This window comes from Centrocercus urophasianus, unplaced genomic scaffold (genome assembly GCF_019232065.1).
Source record: "Centrocercus urophasianus isolate 14NV4802_14NV808 unplaced genomic scaffold, USGS_Curo_1.0 seq_11, whole genome shotgun sequence".
Classification (NCBI taxonomy): domain Eukaryota; kingdom Metazoa; phylum Chordata; class Aves; order Galliformes; family Phasianidae; genus Centrocercus; species Centrocercus urophasianus.
In genome coordinates, this window is record NW_024884253.1 from 3,149,734 (window position 1) to 3,174,106 (window position 24,373).

Genomic DNA, 24,373 nt, shown 5'->3' on the forward strand with positions numbered 1-24,373 from the left:
TACGTAAAAATGATCTCTCGATTAAGTCTACTGAACATAATGAGATCACAGATTTGAAGGCAGTGCTGTTTATCCAACACTTCTGCTTCTTATCTGAATACTGAATTGCGTACTGCTAAGGAATTAGAAGCAATTTGGCACAATGAAATCCATATAGTTCCCAGTAGTATCATACAGGGGTCTTAAAAATAAGATGTAAGGATAAAGTACAGCTATCCTGCCAAAAAGGACCTGGGAGTACTGGTGTATAGGAAACTGGACATGAGCCAGCAGTGCGCCCTCACAGCCCAGAAAGCCACCTGTATCCTGGGCTGCATCAAAAGAAGTGTGGCCAGCAGGGTGAGGGAGCTGATCCTGCCATGGTGAGGCCTCACCTGGAGTACTGCATCCAGATGTGGAGTCCTCAGCACAGGAGATGCATGGACCTGTTGGAGTGTGTCCAGAGGAGGGGCACAGAAGCTATCCAAGGGATGGAACACTTTGGCTATGAGGACAGCTGAGAGAGCTGGAGAAGAGAAGACTGTGAGGTGACCTGAGAGCTGCTTTTCAGTATCTAAAGGAGAGCTAGGAGAGGGAACAGACTGTGGAATCTATTGCGAGAGGACAAGGGGAAATGATTTCAAACTAGAAGAGGGGATATTTAGATTGGACATAAGGATGAAGTTTTTTACAGTAAGGTTAGTGAAGCACTGGAGGAGGTTACCAAGAGAGGTGGTGGAAACCCCATTCCTGGAGGTACATTCAAGGTCAGGCTGGATGGGGCTCTGAGCACCTTGATGGAGCTGTAGGTGTCTCTGTGCACTGTAGGGGAGTTGGACTAGATGGCCTTTTAGGATCCCTTCCAACTCAAACGATTACGCGATGATGACAAGCAGGTATTTGTGAGAAGCACAGGAGCAGTCTGAATGTGATGGGGAGCAGGAATTCTCCATTCCCAAGTGATTGAACTCTGGATAGCATTGTGGGGTCGTTCCAGGAAAATAATCATTTAACAGCCCTTGGCTAGGAAACTGGAATAGGAGATAAGGATTACCAGAAGGCTCTCCTCCCCAATCTCCCTTTTTGTTTTCTTCCCTTCTGAGGACAGCTTCAGTAATCTGTTTGCTCTCCATCCAATTGAATAATTGTTTTCATTGATACCACTAGAACAAGAAGTGGTTAGAGGATTTATCCTCAGTAAATCTTAGATGGTGTTCATTTGCATAAAAGAGCAGGAATAATTGTTTTTACTCTTTCATTCCTTTCAGATGCTTATCAGGTTACTTGCCCTTCTGGGCTCTATCAAGTATTGTTTTTCAAGAGGATGTGTTATTAGCAGAAAATCTTCTGGCAATTGCACCTTGCTATGGGATCTTCAATAGTTGATAGTTAAAATAATGCTGTAATACAGGCTTAAATGAAGTTCTGACTACATCATCATTTCATCATAGAATCATCGTCGTGGAATGGCCTGGATTGAAAAGGACCACAATGACCATCTGGTTTCAACCCCCCTGCTATCTGCAGGGTCGCCAACCACCAGACCAGGCTGCCCAGAGCACATCCAGCCTGGCTTTGAATGCCTCCAGGGATGGGGCATCCATATTTCTTCAGTTTCCCTGCAGTGCTTCTATTGTGGTTTGTTGAATTTGGGGGGATAACTGATAAGGTTGTTTCCTTGTGTATCATCTAATGCAACAGTGCTGTAATTTGACTGATGAACTTAGTTTGTGTACTCCAAAACGTGCTTAATAAGCAGCAAAGGCAGATGTATAGAGGTCTCAACCCCCCATAGTATCAAGGGATTATTAGCTGCAGCTTGGAGTTTCTCTTATCTCTTACAAAACACTGCAGGCTCTCTTTCTATCTTTCTCCAGCCGTTCCTAACAGAAAACCAGTTCAGAAGTCAAATTTGTTTAAAAACACGTACTGTAAGAAAACTTGAAGATGGCCTGGAGCTGAAGACTGCGTGCAAAGACATTCTGACATACATACATATGGCTGAGAGAACTGGGATTGTAGAACCTTCAGGACAGCTAAGGAAATCTGCAAGTTTCCTAAGGGCAAAATCTGGTGGAGGTAGATGTGGAGTTAGAGAAGGTGCACAAGGGACAGGGTAAGAGACAGAAGCTGCAGCACAGGAAACTAGCTAATAATATCACAAATGTGTTTCACCATGAGAGTAATCAACTATTGGAATGAGTTGCAGGAGTTGCTTTGGAAACTCCTGTGAAGAGGAGAGTGGCCATGTCTGGTCTCTTGCAGCTTACTCTGTGTTCTTACCATATCCACCACCTCCTACACAGTTGCCTCTTGCAGCACACGCATCCCTTCTTTTGCTGATCTTGGTTCTTAATGTGATCTTGTTGCTGTTTCCTGCAGGCTTGGGGGCAAAACAGCTGTTCAGTAGCTGAGCTCAGGTTCATAACCCCTCCCCCCCAATTTGGTTTTTGAATCGATAGTAGTGATATCTCCTTATGGAAGGGATGGAATCAGCGAGTTAACTGGAAACAGCAAAATGTAGTTCAAAAAGCAAACTCCAAGGTGGTCTTTGTACTGTCTGCAAGGCTGGGATTGGCAGGCCAGGCACATTAAGTGCTGCAGGGGGACTCACTTTGATACTGTGTTAAAATTCTGTATGCCAGCATGAAATTTGGACATCTTTCATTAAACGGGAGTCAAGTAATTAGTGTGTCTGATATACTTGTGGAAAAAAAAGTGTTATTTATTGTACGTCTTGCAGCGTTACTCTGTCTTCAGGTTAAGTTCTATTGCCTGGTGCTTGTTTCACTTCCTGCATCTGTTGTTTGAGGTGAATAAAAATGCGCTACTGAGCTCAAAAAAAGTAGTGAAGCTCTTGAACATCTCCTTGTCACGTGGCAGCTTCTGGCAGTGGCAGCTGTATTGTAGATCAACACAGCAATATCTGAAAACACCCACATGGATGATCCGGAGTAACCGCCCTGATGTCTGATAATGAAACCTCAACTGAAAGCTGGGCTTCCGAATAAGGCTTCCTTCCTTCACATCAGTTTCACTTACAGGCCGTATAGTTTGAGAGGCTTCCTATGACAGGTGTAGGCTGCGTTAGCCCAATGCTAAAATGTTCTTTGATCTGTGAAAACATCACCAGATAATTAAATGTGTTAGGACTTGCTGTGGAAGAAAAAGTATTGACATAATTACAGTAGTAGAATTATGCTTGGATGATCTCCTGTGTCGACAAGCCCTTTTGGATGCAACCAGCTTGCCCCCTTCTTATTTAGTAACTCATTAGGCCTCCAACTGTGTGTTAGTGGCATAATTCCACACTAAAAATCTTCTGTATGTGCCTTCAGTGCTGAGCGGCACTTCAGAGAGCTGAACAACCTTCAGCTTTACAACACTATGAAGAATAAAGGACGGTGCTGAAGGCCTCCATTTAGGTGATAAATTAAATGGCCCTGATAATTCAGTTCCACGATTGGTTGGGTTTTGGAGGGGGAGAGGAGTGCAATCAGAAGTGTGGCTCGTTCATTCCTTCTACACGCTGGGAGTGCCTTGGCCCTGTGGCTCCTTGAGTCACTCCTATCTCCAGTTTGGATCTGCAGTATTTTGATGGAGTGGAAGTCTGCATGCAGCCAGCTTTGAATTTGCAGCATTGTTGCAAAACTCTGCACTAAACTAATATCTCTGTGCAGTTCCACGTTTGAGCACAGCTCCTCTGCCACCTCCTTTTTCCTGCTCCTCTCTTAACAGAGTGATACTGCCTGGGGTTTATGGTTCTTTAAGAAAACTGCCGAGAGGCAGTTACTTTTCTAATACCTGGGTTTTCCCCAATTTCCACTTCTTTGGTAGAAGTCTCAGTTCTTAGGAGTGGTAACTTTGAACACTTGGTCTATTGTAAATTGAATGAATTCTGGTAGGAAGTCTGCTAGTTCTCAGTTCCAGAGAAGCCTGAAGACGTTATACTGGCACCTCATTACTGAATATCCAGTGTACCTTACTTCAAACCACACAAATAGAGCTCTGTGTTTTCTTGATGGTCTCAGTCATCAAGGCTGAAACATTTTTATTATTCACGTTGTCATGTAGCAAATGAGCAAGGAGTTTCTGATGCATATCAGATGTTTCGGTGTACTCGTCTTTCATATACTCGTCTTTAAATAAGAAATCTAATTCATTCTCCCCTTGACAGCACTTTAAATGTAAAATCCAGTGCATGTAGACTTTCAGAATACTGTCTGAAGGCACTGTGTGTGTTTTCAAAGGAGTCTCTGAAAACCAGGAATGGAGTAAAAAAAACTACAAGAGTGAATTTGGAAGACCACCAGGGGCAGCCCTTTGGGCTCTGGTGGGTGAGTTGTGGCAGGTTGCCATGGATAGGGTATATCTGTATCCTCTGCAACACCCCGTATAGAAGCATTCCCATACAGAATGAGTAAGGCTGGTAAGGACCGCTAAGGTCATGCTGTAGTCCAACCATTGACCCATCACCACCGTGCCCAGCAGGCCATGTTCCTCAATGCCACATCTAAGGTGCACATAGGTACAGCCATCAGTCCTGTTGCTAATGCATGTGTATCTGCTTCGTGCCACAGAAATACAGGCTGACTGCTTATCAGGTCAGTGCTGCTGTTTAATAAACAGTGCTTATCTCCTCCAAGCACCACCCTGCCCTATATAAGTCTGCTCAGTGTGTTAAGCCAGAAATAACTTTAATTGGAGCACTTAAAACAGGTGAAGTTTAAAAGTGAAAGTTGCTGATGTTGCTGGTCATTATTTCTGAAATGCCTGGTTCTGTTCTCTGCTGTGCATGTGAACTGTTTCATATCTTTCCCCAGGAATTTGCATTTTTCATGTTATCTCCATAATTTGCCTTTTTACCATTTGTCACTAAGCTCTGGTGGAACTTACCAAGCTCCAGTGTTCTTCCTTGAATATTTGTAAACAGAGCTTCATTATATCCCTGTGAGAAGTAACGAGCAATCCCAGTTTAAGGAGTAGACTGATGTCAGTCTCTCCAGCACAGCAAGAGAAAGGGCGGAGAAATCAGGCTGTGGTGGTGAGTACAGCAGTGTTAGAGAGCATAATGGCGTGGGGAAGGGAAATGCTTAATGTGGGTGCATAGTGGTTGAACAGGTAACAGTGGTGAGGCAGATGATAATGCCACCAAGATATAAGCGTGGATAAAAAGGAACAAACAGTCCAAGTGCCAGGAGCAGAAAATAGAAGCTGTGGGAATGCTAGGACAGCATCACCATCACCACAGAAGCACAGGTCTTCTGGAACAATAATTTAGAATGGATCTTTCGGGTTACTGTTGGAGAGTCACAGGTTTTAGTGGCAGTATTTATTGAACTGCAGTAACGTGGTGTTAAAGGAGTGTATGCATTTTGAGGACAAGACCTGACCCAAACATAAATGAAATGAGGAAAAAGCCCAATAACTGTTTTATTAATAAAAATAATAACATAGAACAATTAAAAAAAAATAAAACAACAGTAATATTCTCAATGCCAATCCACAGTTCGCATCAGTATGTGTTTTGAAACTGAGATTCTTCATAAATGGTGCTCTAGTTCTTGCTTTGTTCTTGATTTTCCACCAGTGTCTGCTTAGTGCCTGCTTAGCATCTCAAAATCCAGCCCAGCTGTCTCGTTGTATGGGAAAATGTAACTAATTTTAAGATTCTAATCAATGGTGAGGACTAGGAGAGCTTTGGAAGAAGAGAGAAAATGAATGGACTCCTGATAGCAGGTTTTCTTTGTTACCAGTTTGAACATCCCCTCTTTTGTTGGATAAAGTCTGTGAATTTGTTCAATTCAGGTGAATGTAGCTGATGTGGCTAATTGTGCTTTCTCTCTTTTCAGTGCTTGCACCTCCTCCACCGTTGCCACCACCAGTACAGGGATATGCCTTCAAACCTCCTCCTCGCCCAGATTTTGGGACTTCTGGGAGAACAATCAAACTGCAGGCCAACTTCTTTGAAATGGACATTCCTAAAATAGATATCTACCATTATGAATTGGATATAAAGCCAGAAAAATGTCCAAGAAGAGTTAACAGGTAAACCAGTGCTTTGCTTTTTTCCTGAGTTTGCTTACATTTGGGTTTTCATTTGAAAATTGTGGAGCCACGTGCCTGTTTTCATGGATGGCTCAGAAGATGTGTCTGTTTATTCATTGTTTGTACTGATAGCTTCCAACTTTCCATATCCATCCACAAGCAGTGTTCCTCAGACTTTTTAATCATAGAATGGCTTGGGTTGGTGGGAGCCTCAACTATTATCAAGCTCCAACCCCCGTTGCTGCATGCAGGGCTGCCAACCTCCCCGTTAAATACCAGACCTGACTGCCCAGGGCCCCATCCAACCTGGCCTTGAACACCTCCAGGGAATGAGGCATCCACAATCTCTCTGGGCAGCCTGTTCCAGCACCTTAGCGCTCTTGTAGTAAAGAACTTTCCCTAATACCCAACCTAAATCTTCCCTCCCTCAACTTAAAACCAATTCCCCTTGTCCTTGTATTATCTACCCTTTGAAAGAGTTGGCTCCCCTCCTGTTTGTAGGCTCCCTTTACATACTGGAAGGCTGCATTGAGGTCACCCTACACTCTTTCTCCAACAATGTTGGTCCCAGCCCAAAGATTCAGTGCTGGTGGTCCCTTATTTTGACTGAACTTGTCAACTTCTGATTAAAGCCACTGTATTAACTCTAGAGAGGTTAGATCAGTGTAAATGAACTTGGTAAGTAATATTCTTGGTATTGCTTGTTTAAATATCGGAGTGTAATTGGCTGGCAAGCCCTTCAGCAGAGAACTGGTGTTGCCAGCTTGTTTTCCTGCCTTCACCTACTTAAAAGGGGAGGTAAAACCCATGTGTGCTGCTGGGAGAGGATTGTGGAAGGACTGAATTAGGTAAGAAATTATCCTTCATCAGTAGATTCTATAAAAGGGAAAGTTATGCTCCAGATAGGGAGATGAAAGCATGGATCAGCTGGCAAAGGAAATAAGCAATTAGGTCCTGTATTTTGCATGTGTGCCCTATTAGTCACAGTGTGGCAACCTCATTAACTTGAAAAAGAGCGGTGTTGCCAGAAGTGAAACTGAGAGCAAGACTTGGCACTAACTCGAAACCACAAGTGTCATCATTGTAACTACCTACACATCTTGACTGTGGAGTATTGTAATGGTGTGTTTATATATTCAACAGCAAAAACTTTCCATATTAAAAGAGGTCAGATGTGTGGATTATGCAGTAATGAGCAAAAGTGTAGAGTCCAAAAAGTCACCTGAAAGCCACGGTTTTCTTGATGTCAGTTAACGAGCTGGAGTGCATTATCAACTGTTTCACCAACAAGTCTGCTAGTAATGGTATTTCCATAAAGCAGCATTACTATACTGTGCTGCTCTGTTTTTTTTTTCATTTCTAAGGCTATTTAAAACCTTTAAACCAGTTCAGAATTGGGTTTAGTGTTAAAAGCAGATGTTGTATGCGCATCAAGCTGAATTCTCTTCCTGCCTGAAGCAGCCCTGTTGATTTCACCAATGCACTCTCAGTGCACTGTAGTGCTAAAAAAAATAAAAAAGTAATAATAGCAGTTCACATTTTCATAGTGGAAGCCACGAGAGCTTTGCTTTCACGATCACTGATTATCCTGGCTTCCTGCTCCAGTGCTGACAGCATGCATGCTGCTGTATGATGCAGATTTCTATGCTCCTTTGCCCCTCTGGATGGTGCAGTGCTGTGCAGCTGGTACGTGTTTGTGGTGTGTGCTGCTGTTCTCAGTGATCTCCTCTCTGTAGTCCGGTGTGCTTCCTTCTCTCATCCCTACCTTTAGTGGTGGGGAATCGGTTTCTGAGGAATTGTAGAGAACGTAATTATAAAGTAATTGTAAAGCAATTTTCCTGGCTGATAAAGCAGGTTATACTCTGTAATGAGTTGTTGCCCCACTGACAGCTTCAGACCTGATCTCTTTTGTTAGGTTAGCTGTTCCTTGTGTTGTGGTATCAGAGCAGATATAAATCTGCATGGTTCAGTGCCTTTTGCAGTAAGCAAGGGTGTAATGAATGCATTCAACAGTACACATTTCTCTGTACAGTGTGGGAAGAATACAAATTGGATTCGTTTAATGAAGTTTATGTTTCATTTCTTCTTTGAGCACTTGCTGGTGCTTTTGCTGTCCTTTAGGTGTACATGCCCTTGTGAGTGCCTGGCGTTTTGTTGGCCTTTCAGTCCTGCATGTATACTTGTGTCTGTGCACATATTTATGTATGCATATGTAGGATTTTGTAGGATGCACATACAGTCCAGGGCTAAAATTCATTTGTTCATCTAGGTTAGAGTTTCCAGTGTTTTGGTTATATAACTCAGCTACATACCTACAATCAGTAGCTTTTATCATTATTTTGTGTTTTAACATCTGGAAAAGGTTGAGTTTTTAATTCCATTTACACTATTCCCTCATCTGTGCTGGCTTCATTCTTCATTTTTATTTTTGGACTAGCTATGGCTTGGACTGTACAGTTGGATACACCATAAACAAGAGCTGGAGCAGGACTGGAAGACACATAGCTGAGACAGTGGGCTGCTGTGCCAAAACTGTACTGTTAGGGTCAGTTTTTCTCATGTTGCAGGAGCATGTTTTGGTAGATGTTGAGAATGGGCAGTGTGGGGTTGGTTTTGTGCTGTCAGTGTCCTTGGTTTAATTTGTGAGGGTTGCTGGGACTTGTACATGGCTCAAAATGAACTCCACCTGGAATCATCATCATAGAATCACAGAATGGGCCTGGGTTGAAAAGGACCACAATGATCATCCAGTTTCAACCCCCCTGCTATGTGCAGGGTCGCCACCCACCAGACCAGGTTGCCCAGAGCCACATCCAGCCTGGCCTCAAATGCCTTCAGGGATGGGGCATCCACAGCCTCCTTGGACAACCTGTGCCAGTGCATCACCACCCTCTAAGTGACCTGGGGTCACTTGTGTTCTTGCATGCACGTGTTGTCTCTGTGCAGTAGTCCACAAGGGCTGGAGTTGGAATGCCAGTAAATCACTCTTCTTTTAACTTCAAATGGGGAAAATAGTTCCACTTTTCATTGAAATGCCTCAAAGCACAGCTGAGAAACACCATCACTGAACAGAGTTCCAAGTGTGGAAACGCTAATTAAATGGGAGCTTTCATTTTCGCGCAGAGCAATTTGCAATCAAATCTTGCTCAGTAAGAGAATGGATTTTCCATTGCTTGAAACAAGGGTAAAAAATATCTCCCTTCTATCCTTGAAGCTGGGACTTGTTCAGTCAGATGCTGCAGACCAGAGGCAGAAGCTGCTACCTCAAGTTTCATTCATATTTCTCAGAAGTTTGGATGGGATCATTAAAAGCAACCTATCTAATCTTAAAGCTTTGGGACACAGCAAATAAATTGTCAGCTCAAACAGCCTTCAATCACTACAGCGCTTGAGTGAGCTTGAAGTTTGTTCTCAGAGTTTTATGTTGCTATGGCATCTAATTCAGCTAATTACCTTTCTAAATCATGGTAAGTAAAATAGTCATCTGCAGCCTCACTGAGCTAGTTGGCAGTGGTACAGAAGAAACAGCATCCTGTAGCTTTCCTTCCTGTGTCAGCTCTGCTTCTTTGGGCTGTTTTGCCCCCAAGCCATATATATGTTAACTATGTTCTAGGCAGCATACTGCAAACCACTGCTGGATTTGAGATTTCCGGCTGTATGAGGCATGTAGCCTGAAGGATGTCTGTTTAGGACATTTGGACTTAAAGGCCTTTGCCTTCAAAGGGTGCTGTTACTTCAACAAGCCACTTACCTGGCTGGTGGACTGGTTTGTATGACCAGTGTGTAAGCACTGTGGTTAGACAAGTGCTTTGGGACTGGTTACATCAGTCATACAAACAGCACGCATTTCCAGCTGTGCTTTAATGGATGATATGCATTTCTAATACGTTTGGATCTCTGTGAATGCTAGTTTTGTTGCTTTTGTGGAAAAAATTGCACTTAAGTAATCTGTCTTAGAGCTACAAAGAAATTTTATGTATCACTGTCATCACAGGAATGTTGTGCTGGGGGAAGGCTGAGGCTGAAAGCTTGGGTAGTCGTATTTTGGAAAGCTGCTCAGTCTGCTGAGCTTTGGCTCCATACAGAAAGTACTGTAGGGTAGGGGAGCAGGAGACCCAGACAATACCACGTGCCTTCTGTTGTGACCATGAGGTGGCACAATCTTTTGGTTTGCCACGTGTGTTAAATCACAGCAGACAGGAAGGCATCTGAAAATGCTAACAGCCACGTTCAGAACGTGGTTTAGTCTGTGAAAAGATTGCTCTAATTCAGACCAAACAGATGTCAGCTTTAATGCCTGGCAGGAGACAACCTTTTAATTTTCCTAATGCTTCTACTCATGAATATTAGTGTTCATTTGCTATGTAACATGAAAAGTAAAGAAGTTGAATTAATGCACTCTTTTTTGTATTTTTCAGAGAAATAGTGGAGCATATGGTTCAGCACTTTAAAACACAGATTTTTGGGGATCGCAAGCCAGTGTTTGATGGAAGAAAAAACCTTTATACAGCTATGCCACTTCCCATTGGAAGAGATAAAGTAAGTTTTAAAGAGAAAACTTCAGAAGAGTTTCTGATTGTAGATCCCAGTGTAATATTTGCACTTTCTAATAACTGATAGAAATTGGTTGGTATGTTCTTTTTTATTATTATTTTTTTTTTTTACGTGTAAATATGCGGCTGCCTTTAGATTCCACTTTTCTTAGGGTCTCGTGATCTTACTGCCATCACAAAGGTCTGGACAGGGCTCTGGGCAGCCTGGTTTGGTATTAAATGGGGAGGTTGGTGGCCCTGCATGTGGCAGGGGGGTTGGAGATTCATGATCCTTGAGGTCCCTTCTAACCTGGGCCATTCTGTGATTTCATCTGTGTATCTGGCTCTCACTTAGGCTTGCTTCTAATAAACTTTCAGATTCTTTCCTTTTTCCCATCCAATACAGAAATACAGAACTTTAATATCTGTATGCCAAGGCAACTGAAGTTATTACCCTGGAGTAAAAAACTAATACAGAAAAACCTCAACTGGTTTAAATCAAGTGTGGGGAAATTTAGCTGAATGAAGGAATTTCTTTTTACATGGAGCTTAATTGGTTTAAGCATGGTTTAAACCATTATAAAGCTTGTAGGTATTAACACTTTCCTCCAGAGTAATTAGATTAGGTTTCTTGGGGGTTTTTTGGCTGCTCTGTACATAACAAATATAGCAATTTTGCTGCACTTGGGATCATATTGAAAAGATTCATGATCATACAGTGATTAATAGATGGTCTTTAATCTAAGTGGGAGAAAAACTTCATTTACTTGCAATATACGTCAGTAGTAGAAGAACTGATGCTAATCAGGAGGCTGAAACCAATTTGTCAGCACCTTTTTCCAGTTGCTCTTTAACTTAATTAACATCCACTGTCTTCATCTCTTGTCAGTGTAGTTGTTCTTCCTTTTTTTGTGCTTGCTGATAACCTGCTTCTGTTTGAACTTGTACAAACACATTTTCATTTTTTCTGCTCACCCTTCCCACTGATCATACGTGTTTTAATTCCTTCCTTATCATAGCTAATTTTCATTCTGTCACTCCTTCATTTCTTTAGACGTTTCAGATCAAATATGGACTATGTAAGTATTAAAACAAAATATTTTCTCAATTTTTACTTATACAAAAAGTGTAGTGGACGCAGTCAAGGTATGTAGATACGAGCAGTCTCCTGATGTATCTTCAGGATTTTTTTTTCAGCTCTTCGGTAGCGTTTCACTCAGGTGAGATATAAAAGACAGCCTGGAAAGTTGGATTAAAACCTATGTGTTTGAGCAGAACCAGTGACTAATTTGGTTTTGAAGAGGCTTTAAAGCCAACAGTTAAAAGTGGAACAAGTTCATTACTGTGAATTCTTTGTGACAGCTAAGCTTAATGTAGCATGGCCCAGATATTGCTCTGGTAACTGGTAGATTTGTCTAAGATAGCTGAGCCTATCTGCGTTATCTGTTAGGGTGTTATTACCAAAAAATGAATAAAGTACTTCACATTATGGATTATCTACTTTAAAACTTAAGGCTCAAGGTATGAATTGGATGTGGGGTTCAGGGGGTGGGTCGGATGTTGCCTTGCAGTCCAGTAATCATCATAGAGATTCTCCAGTCCTGTGTTTATCAGGGATATGGATACAGCACCACAAATAGATCCATTCTTTATCTTTTTTCCATACCATCGTGGTTAAGGAGCTTTGTAAGTTGAGACCAAGAGGAGAAAAAAGCCAAATAAGCAAAAAGAGGCTTTATAGGAAGATTCCAACCAGCATCAGCTGACAGCCTGCACCTTCATTTGCATGGCCTTTTTGGCAGAATAAACATGCTGGGCCATCTACAGATCCTGCTGTTCCAGACTCCACTTTCCATTGGTCTCCCATGGCTATGTGGTTCCTTTCTCTGCGCAGCTCTTGTGGTGAATGATGTTGGTTCTAAGAGAAAGATAGGACTGCAGTATTAATTTGGATTGTCCACTATAAATTGTCAACTTGGTTGCTGGCTTATGGAGAGGCTGCTTGTATTTGTTTTATCTTTGCTACCTGTTTTTTGACTGAAGAAGCTAACTGCTGCAGGAGGGCAGATGACTGCATGTATTAGCCTGCTGCTACCATATATTGTTTTCAGTAGCACTCTAAATACAGTTTGTCTGCTTTTGAATTGAAGCAGAACACTCCCTAGGACAGGAAAATGCAATGCTTTTGTTTACATCCAACGCAAGGGACGTTCTGAGGATGTTTTTTCTCATAGTCACTCCCACAGGTTTTTGTGATATCAGACTTAACCAATTTCCAGTTGGGTTAAGAATTGTCCTCAGACCTTATCTTCTAAGAAAGATGAGAAATCAGTATTAGAATGCCAGCCTGGGAAGCATACCAGTTAGCTGAAATACACCTGTAGAATAATGTAGCTGTTGACAGGCTGTACATGATATCTGCTGTTTCTTCATCATTGCTCTATGTCTTTTCCCAGGCTTCACAGCATTATTCAGAGCAATTTGTTGTCCACTCTCATTTTCCTCTCCAAACAGAAAGAATCATCTTGGTTTGTTGTTTGTCATTGTTGCAGGTGGAGTTGGAGGTCACGTTGCCAGGGGAAGGGAAGGACAGAATATTTAAGGTGGCCATAAAGTGGATGTCCTGTGTGAGTTTGCAGGCATTGCATGATGCTCTTTCTGGCCGGCTGCCGAGCGTCCCGTTTGAAACCATCCAGGCACTGGATGTTGTGATGAGGCACTTGCCTTCCATGAGGTGAGCAGAAGACACTGGTATTGCTGAGGAAATTTGCTTTATTATCTGAAATACTTGGGCAGCTACTTTGGGTTGGATGTTCTTGTACAGCTCTACCAAATAACAGCTACCTAATAGGTCATGGAGCCAGGCGAGGTAACATGGCACTTCTCTGTTTATCAGATGATGGTTTTAAATGAAGAGAGGGGAGATTTAGTTTAAATGTCAGGAGGAAATTCTTTACTCAGAGGATGGTGAGGCACTAGAACAGGTTGCCCAGAGAAGCTGTGGGTGCTCTGTCTTGGGAGGTGTTCAGGGCCAGGTTGGATGGGGATGTAGGAACTGGGCTTTATGGTCCCTTCCAACCCAAGTCATTCTATGATGTGATATCAAATGAGAAGCCTCAAAGCTGGATACAAGTCACTTTTCACACTGAAAATTACTGAAAATCATTCTACATTTGTGTGGTCTCAGGGCAGGGGTGCCCTGGTACCCCAGCCATACTCCATCTATCTGTAGCCTTTTGAGAAGGAAACTCCCTGAGCTGGCAGTAACTGGGGACTGGGAGATAGTACTTAAGTATGGCTCAAAGGTTAATTATCCTATTCCTGTGTTCCTTCAGCATGTGTTAATTGCTGATTTTCTGTATTATCAGGCTAGAGAGACATTAATGGCACTTAGTACAACAGGTTTTTTAGAGGAAAAATGCTTTAAAGTGGCTTTGTCCCAAGCAACATACATGGTATTTGTAGTCAAAACAGTATGTTTCTTTAAATCTGCTGCCATGAAACAACTTGCTTAAGACCACTGTTCAAATTAAATGCACTTGGAAAATAAAGAGCAAATTTCTGTGCTGAACTTTCTCATTTTAAAGGACGGAGAAGTTTATGCAAATATATTTAAATAGCCTTATATTGCATTGACTTTATCCTCATATTCAGGGAAAGAATCTGTCAGCTTTTACAGTAAATAAAACAGCTGAGACAAATGATTCACACATTTGTATTCAGAGAAACATATTGGCACTGGTTTTGATGTTTGATATTAAATGTGTAGTACTGAATTACCAGTGCAATCATTCTGATGCAGTTGAAAGATGCTTCAGCAATGCTTGCTAGGTGAGTCGTTTAGCAAAACAGTGTTTCCATGGATTTCAGGGTAAGCCACGCAGAAATAAGGGGAGAGATTATTATTTATGGTGTTGTTTATAGCTTGAAACACTGATGTTTCTGTGCTTTTGAATAGGCATCAATAAAGTTATAACTAGTATAAATATTTTTTACCTTGGCTTTAATTTATGATGTGGATTTACCTTCTGTTTCAGATATACTCCAGTGGGGAGATCTTTTTTTACAGCATCAGAAGGGTGCTCAAATCCATTAGGTGGTGGCAGAGAGGTGTGGTTTGGATTCCATCAATCAGTCAGACCTTCCTTATGGAAAATGATGTTAAACATTGATGGTGGGTTTTATACAGTTCTCTCTTTTTTTTTTCTCTCTGTCTTTCAACGGAGAGGGAAAAATTCAATACCTTCAGCTGTATTTATTTCAAAACTTATTCCTCTGTATTTCTGTAATACAATTTTAATGTTTTTGTCTACAGTATCGGCAACTGCATTTTACAAAGCACAGCCAGTTATTGAGTTTGTATGTGAAGTTTTGGATTTCAAAAGCATTGAAGAACAACAAAAACCTCTGACAGATTCCCAAAGGGTAAAGTTTACCAAAGAAATAAAAGGTAATAAATATAACTGCTTTCTTCTGTCTGCTGGTGTATTACCAACATATATTCACAAGATTTCCTATAGCTGCTGACTGTTTGGGAAGCAAATTATGACAGTGAACGTACACTTTTTTGAACAAACATAAAGGCAAGAAACATTATTGGCATTTAGTTCAAGATTTTGACAGTTCGTTTGTCAGTAAGCAAAGTTAGGTCAGTTCAGATAAATACGTGGCTTCTGACTTGATTCACTAGTATGAAATGTTCATTGAATGGATTTTGGACTCCATCATCATAGAATCATAGAATTGCTCAGGTTGGAAAAGACCTCCAAGATCACTGAGTCCAACCTCAACCTTACCATACTACCCTAACTCTTAACAACCCACTGCTAAATCATGTCCTTGAGCACCGTGATGCTTATGGATCCTTACAACTGCTGGTATTCTATGATTTATTTTTGAAGGAGGCACATTCTGAGTTCAGATATACACATAAGTAAATCAGCACTTGAGCATGTGATAACTATACATGTGTGCATTTAGCCCGATCGCTGAATAGGGTAATTTCAGTTACCTCTGTCCTTAATGAGAGGACAGCAGTGAATCCATGAAGATGACGTTTCGCTCTCTTCTTAAGTGTTGGGATAAACTCAAACTTCCTAGCAGATGGGTTTCCTGAGATGAATTACTGGCTTGTGATTTACATAACAGCTTCTCATCCTTGCAAGCCTTCATTTCATTGTGTGTTGTCATCACCTAATCATTTGATCAAGTGTCATGGCAAAGTTACTTGTGCGTGTGGACATCTGAGAGCATCTCAGTGCAGCATCCCTTGTTATGTCAGTCTCCTTAAAAACAATTCATCTTCTTAAATGACAGTCGTTTTTTCCATCTTGTATTTAGGAACTGAATATGGTTCATTCTTCAGAAAGTACTTCCATCACTAAATACAAGTTTCGATTAGAAATGAGAAAACATTTTTTTCACTTCCGTCATGTCAGTAGTGCCAATCCCAGTTTTGTAAGATGGTCCTGTTTCTAATCAAGTGATTTTAAATTGTTTGACAAGATTGGGATTTTACATTTGTTATTTCTAATTACCCTATCTTAATTTTCTTTGAAATTAATAATGGCAATATTTCCATATCCAAATTTTCTAATAAATCAGTACTGTAGTTTTTACATACTTACATTTTCTTTGTACATGTACTCTTCCAGGAAGTCTATTATCGTAGAATCGTGGAATCCTAGAATTGCTCAGGTTGGAAAAGACCTTAAAGACCACAACCTAACTATACTACCAAATTCTAACAACCCTTTGCTAAATCATGTCCCTGAGCACCACAGTTTATTCAGTTACCAAATGATGCAGTGAATGAATCAAAACTCGTAGGAAAGAATTGAGCTCCTTGTGGTGTTCACTGAACTCTTACCCATAACGTTTCTTCTGGAAAGTCAGGGTCCTTCTGTTGTGGTTTAGCTTGGCAGGCACTAAGCACACCCAGCTATTGGCTCTCTCCTCGTGGAGTGGGATGTTTGGGAGAACTGGAGGTGGGGGGAGAAGTAAGACTTGTATTGAGTTGTGATAAAAGCATTTAAACACATGAAACAAGTGCTGCATGATGCGATTCACAGAAGCACAGAATTGTAGGGGTTGGAAGGGACAACTAGAGAAAATTAACTATCCCATCTGGAGCCAACACACCTTCCTTCCTGATATGTTAGCTAAGAAAGAGGGAAGTGAAAGAAGAACTCCAGCAATCTGTCTTGTATTGAAGCAGCTTCCCATCATTGCTACTTCCACAAAAAGTCTGCAGAATCATCTTGAAAACTTGTATTTGACCAACAACAAGCCTTCAAGAAAATTAGAAATTCTGATATTGTACTTGTTGGAGAAACAGAATTGCCACCTTTTTCCATAAGGATTTTGAGTTTTCAAGAAGAAATAATTACAGCAGGCTCGCAGCAAAGCTAATTGTAAACTGAGGTAACATTTTATTGAAAATATTGTGCTGCAGACTTTAGAAATACTTGTGAAAACTTGATATTTATTGGTGGCTTAGTAGTAGAGGCACTTAAGCCGTGAAAAATTAGGTGGGAAGATCAGTGTGCTCAGCAAGTTATTAGCACCTTTGACAGACACCATAAATAATGCCGTGTTACTTGGCAGCAATATGAGCTTATGCCCATGTGCAGATAGATATGGAATCTTAATTTACAGCCCCCTCTTTTCTATTCCCACACATTCAACATCCTAAATGTAACAGTCATCCCTCACCTGTTTCTGTCTGAACACAAAAGCAACACAAATGAAAGTTCTGTATTCAAGCTCATGTCTGAGGTTAGTGGTATTCTGAAGTACTTCTGTTCATGTAGCTGTGCTGTGCTGATCTCAGGTGGAAAAATTATTCTTTAGGTGGGGAGTTTGACTTTTATGGTCAGCTTCTCTCTGAAAGCTGTCGGGTTTCAGGTAGGCTCCGTTTTTGTGCAGGTGGGGATTGCAGCAGATGTTTGTCTTCACTAACAGTGAGGCCCAGCTGCCTCATTCCCAGGGTTTGTTGTGCTGCCTGGAGGTCTCACAGACACTGCATGTTTAGACATAAAATTTAAACACGGTTTTTATTCCATGCCCTTTTTCTCCTTCCACCATCCCTGACTTCAGTAGAGAGAGAGAGAATTAATTGAATACGTCCAGCTTTTTCAGCTCTAATGGCTTTAAGATTTTGCCTTGTTTCTGAAGTTCTTTGCTTAATTTTGGTTGAATCAGTATTGTTGTTTTGTTTTGTTTATTTTGAAGTTCTAAGTTTTTTTAATAGTCTTCAATTCCCTGAGAACACACTAAATACTCATTAGCTTTATTACACAGTCTAAGTAGTCTTGTAGAGTTTTATGGGCACTGGCAGTTTGATTTTGAAGAAATGGTGATAAATGCTTTTTCACTTCTAGGTCTAAAGGTGGAGATAACACACTGTGGACAAATGAAAAGAAAGTACAGAGTGTGCAATGTCACCAGACGACCAGCAAGTCACCAAACGTAAACTATTTTGCTACTTCTTATGTGTGTGTTTAATTTTATGCTTGAAGAATGTCATGACTTCGTTAGGGAGCCAGGAAAAAAGCTGTCTTGCAAAATGGTACTTTGGTCAGTAAATTTAAAATATAACTCCAACTATCCCCAGTTTTGTTGTTTCTTTTGTTCTGTGTCTATTCTTTAAGGCACTTAATGGCATTTCAGCCACTCCTTTCCCTTTAAGATGTGCACTTTTCTTTCATTTTGCTTTCTGGATTTCTTCAACACTAGAAGAACAGGACACCTTGTTGGTAGCATAGTTCCCCAGAACTGCTGAGCAGTGAAGTGGTAGCAGTTGGGATCAGACTCTTAATCTTGCCTATTGCCATTCTGTTTTTCCCTGGAAAAAAATCTTTATAACCAACAAAACTTTTTATCACCAATGAGGGTTTTGTGGGTAGCCTCAAGTAAGCAGGTAGTTTACCTTGTTCTAAGAGAGCAGTATGAGAAACAGCTCTGATAACAGGTTGCATGATGAAATAACTCATCAGTATCTCAGTATGTTATGTAATTGGTTAGGCTTAATTTCCTATTCCTTCAAGTGATGCATTTTATTAACAAAAAGACCATTTGTGCCAACTTGGTATAAACATATGCGAATACTTATGCATATATGGAAATGTATTTGTAATGTACAGAGAAATGCATTTCTGAAATGCTTGTTGGGTTTGTGTGCCTCACAATAAGCTCACAATTTTCTGTGCGTGACATTTCATGAGTTCTGCAGGTATCACAGATACTTAAGACGTTAGACATGAGTCTTTGCCTCTAAGGCACTCACTCTTAGAAAATGTAATTGGTAGCTTTAGGTATCGAGTTAGAGGAATGCCTTCTGGGGTATTCTTTAATGACCTGTGGTAGTGGTAATGATGTACTTACGATTACAGAAATAAACATGCATCATTTAAACAAGATGGGTTTAACCTCCAGCAAACTTAGAATGCGCTAAGAAGTGAATTGAAGAAATGTGGCAAAACATTTTACATAAATTAATGGCTCATTTTCATGTTTGATTTCCCCTAGATTCCCACTTCAGCAGGAGAATGGACAAACAGTTGAATGCACTGTAGCTCAGTATTTTAAGGACAGGCACAAATTAGTTTTACGCTATCCTCACCTTCCATGTTTACAAGTTGGGCAGGAGCAGAAGCACACCTACCTTCCTCTTGAGGTCAGTAAGCTTTGAAATAATACTGTACTCTGGGGATGTGGTCAGGATGGAAAAAAAGCTAAGCTGTTGACAAACTGTTTGGTGAGAAGTCAGCTCGAGAAACTGTGTAAAGCAGTTGAGGTGGGGAGAAGTCAAAGTTGTGTTGGTTTCATTCTTTTTAACTTCGTGTTGGGGATCTTGTAGGTGTGCAACATAGTGGCAGGACAAAGATGCATCAAAAAACTCACCGACAATCAAACTTCCACTATGATTCGAGCAACTGCCAGATCAGCACCTGACCGTCAGGAAGAGATCAGCAAATTGGTAAGTGTTCCCTCGATGTGAGCCAAGGGTAGGAGATTTTCTTTCTGTTCCTGTTAGCAGGTTCTGAGGAGTTTGTGCACTACCAACAGGTTGTTGCCCAAATACGGTTATTTCAGAAAAGCTGAGATTTGAATGGAGAGAAGTTCCCTTTTTCTGCAAACAGTAACTCATTTGTTTGGATTTCAGATGCGGAGCGCGAGTTTTAACACTGACCCTTACGTTCGTGAATTTGGGATAATGGTGAAGGACGAAATGACAGATGTGACTGGTAGAGTCCTACAGCCTCCCTCAATCCTCTATGGAGGCAGGGTATGTTGAGGCACAGCAAAATGTGACTGCTTTGATTACCAGCTGTGGTAACTTCGGATTGCTGTGTGTGAAAGAATGATGCTGAATGCAATGAGGTTACAGTCATCATAGGTGTAGTGTTTAATGTTTAGTATTATTGCTAGAGGTCCTTATGTTTCGTGGCCACATTGTTGATAATTCTTTATTTCTCAGTTGCTTCTTTATTTCTGTAGATAAAGCTAAGGTAAAATGCATTTATATAAACTTTCCTGGGAGATGTTGCTTATTTCAACTCTGAAATCTTCTGAAACTTCTGATTTTGAGTGCTCTGGGTGGAGCAGCTCTGTTTAGGACAACTATTTGAGGGCATTATCTCTGTTAGCACGTTAGTCTCAAAACTGCCTCTTCCTGTAGAAGGCAGGTTGGCAGGTTTTTCTTTACAGTGACTTTTCAGATGGCTTCTGCCTGACTTAGTCGTCTTACTGTGGTGCCTTGCAAACAAAAAGCTTGTAGCATCTTTATCAGTTACATAGCCTGTCTTGTTGATACAAGATCAAAGCCTCCATGTCTGGCATGACTTAATTCATGGAGGCTTCTCATGAACTTCTACATCATGCATTGCCAGCTGACGATAGTTCTACCAGTGCATCACAATAACATCCACTTGGTGGGAGTAAAAGGATTGTGCATGTCAAAGTTCAGTACCTGGTCTCCTTTTGTCATCTCGTGGGTCTTCTCTGCAATCGTGTGAGTGGCACCCAACCAGCATTTGCCTCTGCTTACTGGTGTGTGAAATATTGGTAGCACTTGAATTAAGTGACACGTGGAGAGTTCACTGTGCAGTTGTAAAGTCACTGTAGAAATGTGTATTCCTGTTAACATTACATTCTGACCATGAATCTTTGACTCAACCCATGCATAATTTCTGTTTGCTCTTAATTTATATTACCAAAGAAAATCATCAAAAATAAACATTGCCTGCTTCCTACAGTTATTTTTCTTAAGAAGCTTTACTTTTCACCAGACTAGCAGATTGCCTTGTTGCAGTGATAGGATGATCTTTCTAAGATAAGATGGATGATTGAGCAGTAGAGAAAGAGCTCAGATAATTAAATAGCTTACTAGTTGGAGGGAAGCATAAATGGCTTTTCTTAGTATGAATCATTTTCTGATTTAATGTTTGGTTTTTTTTTTCTTTCCACACCCAGAATAAAGCAATTGCTACACCAGTTCAAGGAGTTTGGGACATGAGGAATAAACAGTTTCACACTGGAATTGAAATAAAGGTTTGGGCAATTGCATGCTTTGCTCCCCAGCGCCAATGCACTGAGGTGCATCTTAAGTAAGTGTATTGCATAAGGTGATAATTTTATTACTTATTATGTATGGAAATAGACTTATGTCAAACAAAATATGTGTTCTAAATATGGCAGTATATCTTTAACGCCGCTTTTGATGCTCTTTTGAATTAGGCAGCATATAGCATAATGAAATCCTCAAAATTAGACTTGCCAGAACCAACACATAATGCAGGGCAAAGCTCCTACCACAGTGAGGGCTTGGGATTGAGTTTAAGGTGGTCAAAGTGATTAATGTAGAGTATTCATCACTGAATGTTTGTCAAGACTTAAAGCTAACTTGTATGTTATAACCTGGTTATATGGCAGGGAATAATTTGTGTACTATTAGAATGTTTGCGTACTAAAGCATATTTTAACAAGTAATCCAGCTTTTGTCTCCAACTTTGCCCAGGCCTGGAGGCACAGCAGTGCATACCATGGTACGCTTGCAGGATCAGTAGAGCCGCTTGTTTTGTTCACTTGGAACATTTAAAGGAAGCTTTCAGATTTTCTGTTTTTTTGTCACAAACAAATGGAAGGTTATTGTTAAAAGTGGTATCTGCCGTCCTTGGGCCATGGGAAGTGTGCGTGCCCGTGTAGCTGGATTTCCCTAATTCTTTTGCACAGTTTCTTTCCCTTCATGTATGGGCAAGTGCTGTGTTTAGCTGCCCTTGCTGGTGACTCAGCTGTTCTGTGTCAGGTGAATGCAGGTTCATCATTATTCATTGCAGTGATCCATAAGGATGTTGGTTTAGATGATTTGCCAAACAGCTCGGGAATGTTTCCCTAACAACTGGTGAGAAAACAGTGGAAACACAACCTTTTACATCCTACTGTGTGTTTCAATCCTTTAGGACTTTCACAGAGCAACTGAGGAAGATTTCCAGAGATGCAGGAATGCCAATCCAAGGGCAGCCATGCTTTTGTAAATATGCCCAGGGAGCTGACAGCGTGGAGCCCATGTTCAGGCATCTCAAGAACACCTACACCGGTCTGCAGCTCGTTGTAGTAATTTTACCAGGAAAAACACCAGTCTATGGTCAGTGAGTGCCAAATCATGAGCTTGTGTTTTAATCACAGTTTCTGGCATTTTTTTCTGAGTTGTCTGAATGATGGAAGTCTAATTGACTGCAGATTAAATTTGCTGCTTTTCTTTTGCTGCATGATGTTTTATATTAATACCTTAATTCGTTTCATTATGTTTGGCTGTGCTTTTAACTTGCTCTTCCTGTTGGGTTTATTTGATACACGTTTTGTCAGCAGAAAAGCTAAAATCAGAGCTTTTGAGAAATTGATTGAACTGCTCTGTGGTTGATTAAAATACACTTACTGCAGTTCTACATATATTTACTGTAATGCTAAAAGTTCTGAGTGAATAAAGAAGAAGTGAGCTTAAAAACTGCCTAGCTTTTAGGACATCTTTGCTAATTCATGCCATCAGCCTTCTTCAGAAGGCTGAATGAAGTAGAAAGCTTTTGCCCATGGAGTTTTGTGGGTGAAAACTCAGCAGCTCTTGGAAAAGGATTGATCACTGGGTGCATTTCACACAGCACATACACATAGGTTTTAATTTTTGAGACAAACCACACATCTTGTTATTAAGATCTTCCTGTACTGCTCCTTTTCATGTCCTGCCTTCCTCCTCTTACAGTTTACCCTGCCTAATTGCAGCCCCATAAACCACCATCCTCTGTCTTCTCCCATAGATTTGAGGGCTCTGATCACAGCCCGTCTGTATCATGCAGCTGCACAATTGTCTTCCCCCATCCCATCCCTCACATTCACCAATTTAATAGAGCAGAAAATATGCTCCTGATTCTTACTTTTCCAAAGGTTATCTGATATAAAGTCAAAAGTAAGAGAGATGAAAAAAGAAGCTGCAACTAAAGAATGCTTTTTTCTTTTTTGTTTTCAACCTTCCACATAAACTTGCTTGTCTCTAATTTGGTCAGTAGAGCTGCAGTGCAAAATGACATCTTGCACTGTTCCTGCTCCACATTTAGAGGGGATGCTTTCTTCTTTCTAACCACTGAGAGGATGTGGTATCATTCCCATCTACTCTCCTTATAATCATCTTTAGTTATGGTTCTCTGTGTTCCTCTAATCATCATCCTTCTCCCAGTGTTCTTCCATACTCCTGCATTTCCTATGCACATGGCCTTGTCTCCTCCTTTTCGCTCTCCTCAGAAAGTCTTTTTTTGTGCAAGTCAGGGTTAAAGCTAATGAGCTGATAAACTAGAGGGATGTAATGTTCATGGTTGGCTGAATGCTGGCACATTAATACTATTTTTGAGTTACTAGTCCAGAGTTGAATAATGAAAGAACTGCTCGTCGTCCTGATATTATCCATATTACCTGACTTCTTTTGCCGAAGATTTTTCCACAATTATGGAGGCACACTGTAATTCTGACACAAGTAGTGTAGTTTAAGAAGAAAGTTCAAATGAGCCACCAGTGCCTTTGGTTACATTTAGGACCCAGGCGCTGTGTTGTCAGCAGATGGAAGCAGGACAGGAGGAGGATGTTTAGAGAGCGGGGTTGGGTCAGGGAGGTAGGTTTGCTCTTATTTCCTCTTCACTGAAATGAGTGCTGAAACTCTAGGTGTCAACAAACCAACATCTGGCGCACTGATCTGTACTACAGAAGTATCTGTGTGTCTTTTCTGTCCTGCAGCGGAGGTGAAGCGTGTTGGTGACACAGTGCTGGGAATGGCTACGCAGTGTGTTCAGATGAAGAATGTGCAGAGAACAACACCTCAGACTCTGTCTAACCTCTGCTTAAAAATAAACGTCAAGTTAGGAGGTGTAAATAATATTTTACTGCCACAGGGGAGGTAAGCCATCTTTTATGGAGGTGAAGAGTGTTGTATTGTAAAGGGAATATGCATCACAGAACTTTTTTTTCCCCTACAGTCAATAGCACTGTAGTCTAAGTGATCTTTAGTCAGGCTGTCTTCTGGCTTCTAATGCAGTCCTGCAAAAACTGGGTTACAAAGAATGTAGTGGAATGCTTGTTCCAGTTGAAATTGGTTCTAAGACAGGTTTGTACTGCAGTCTGCCCATTGAAACTGTATGCTTTCATTTGAGTGAAAAAAGTCTTTTTGCTTTCAGTTTCCAAACAAATAGAAAACATCTTTCGAAGTAGTGTCCTCTCCTTTATAATTTGTGTTCAGGATTGTTTGTCTTGGTGTACATCTCAGTTTCAGT

General features: G+C 40.9%; 1 protein-coding gene across 2 annotated transcripts in view; it reads left to right on the forward strand.

Annotated features, from left to right (window-relative positions):
• AGO2 (argonaute RISC catalytic component 2) overlaps positions 1–24,373 on the forward strand; it is a 51,434-nt gene that overhangs the window by 9,624 nt on the left and 17,437 nt on the right. Inside the window, exons 2-13 of one of the 2 annotated variants that reach the window (XM_042837574.1) lie at positions 5,832–6,027; positions 10,446–10,566; positions 13,109–13,293; positions 14,597–14,733; positions 14,875–15,009; positions 17,942–18,029; positions 19,089–19,236; positions 19,420–19,539; positions 19,726–19,848; positions 21,036–21,169; positions 22,022–22,206; positions 23,841–24,000. In XM_042837574.1, coding sequence (XP_042693508.1) covers positions 5,832–6,027; positions 10,446–10,566; positions 13,109–13,293; positions 14,597–14,733; positions 14,875–15,009; positions 17,942–18,029; positions 19,089–19,236; positions 19,420–19,539; positions 19,726–19,848; positions 21,036–21,169; positions 22,022–22,206; positions 23,841–24,000 — 1,732 coding nt within the window. The remainder of the gene's footprint in view (positions 1–5,831; positions 6,028–10,445; positions 10,567–13,108; positions 13,294–14,596; positions 14,734–14,874; positions 15,010–17,941; positions 18,030–19,088; positions 19,237–19,419; positions 19,540–19,725; positions 19,849–21,035; positions 21,170–22,021; positions 22,207–23,840; positions 24,001–24,373) is intronic. The other variant, XM_042837582.1, reaches the window with a different exon arrangement.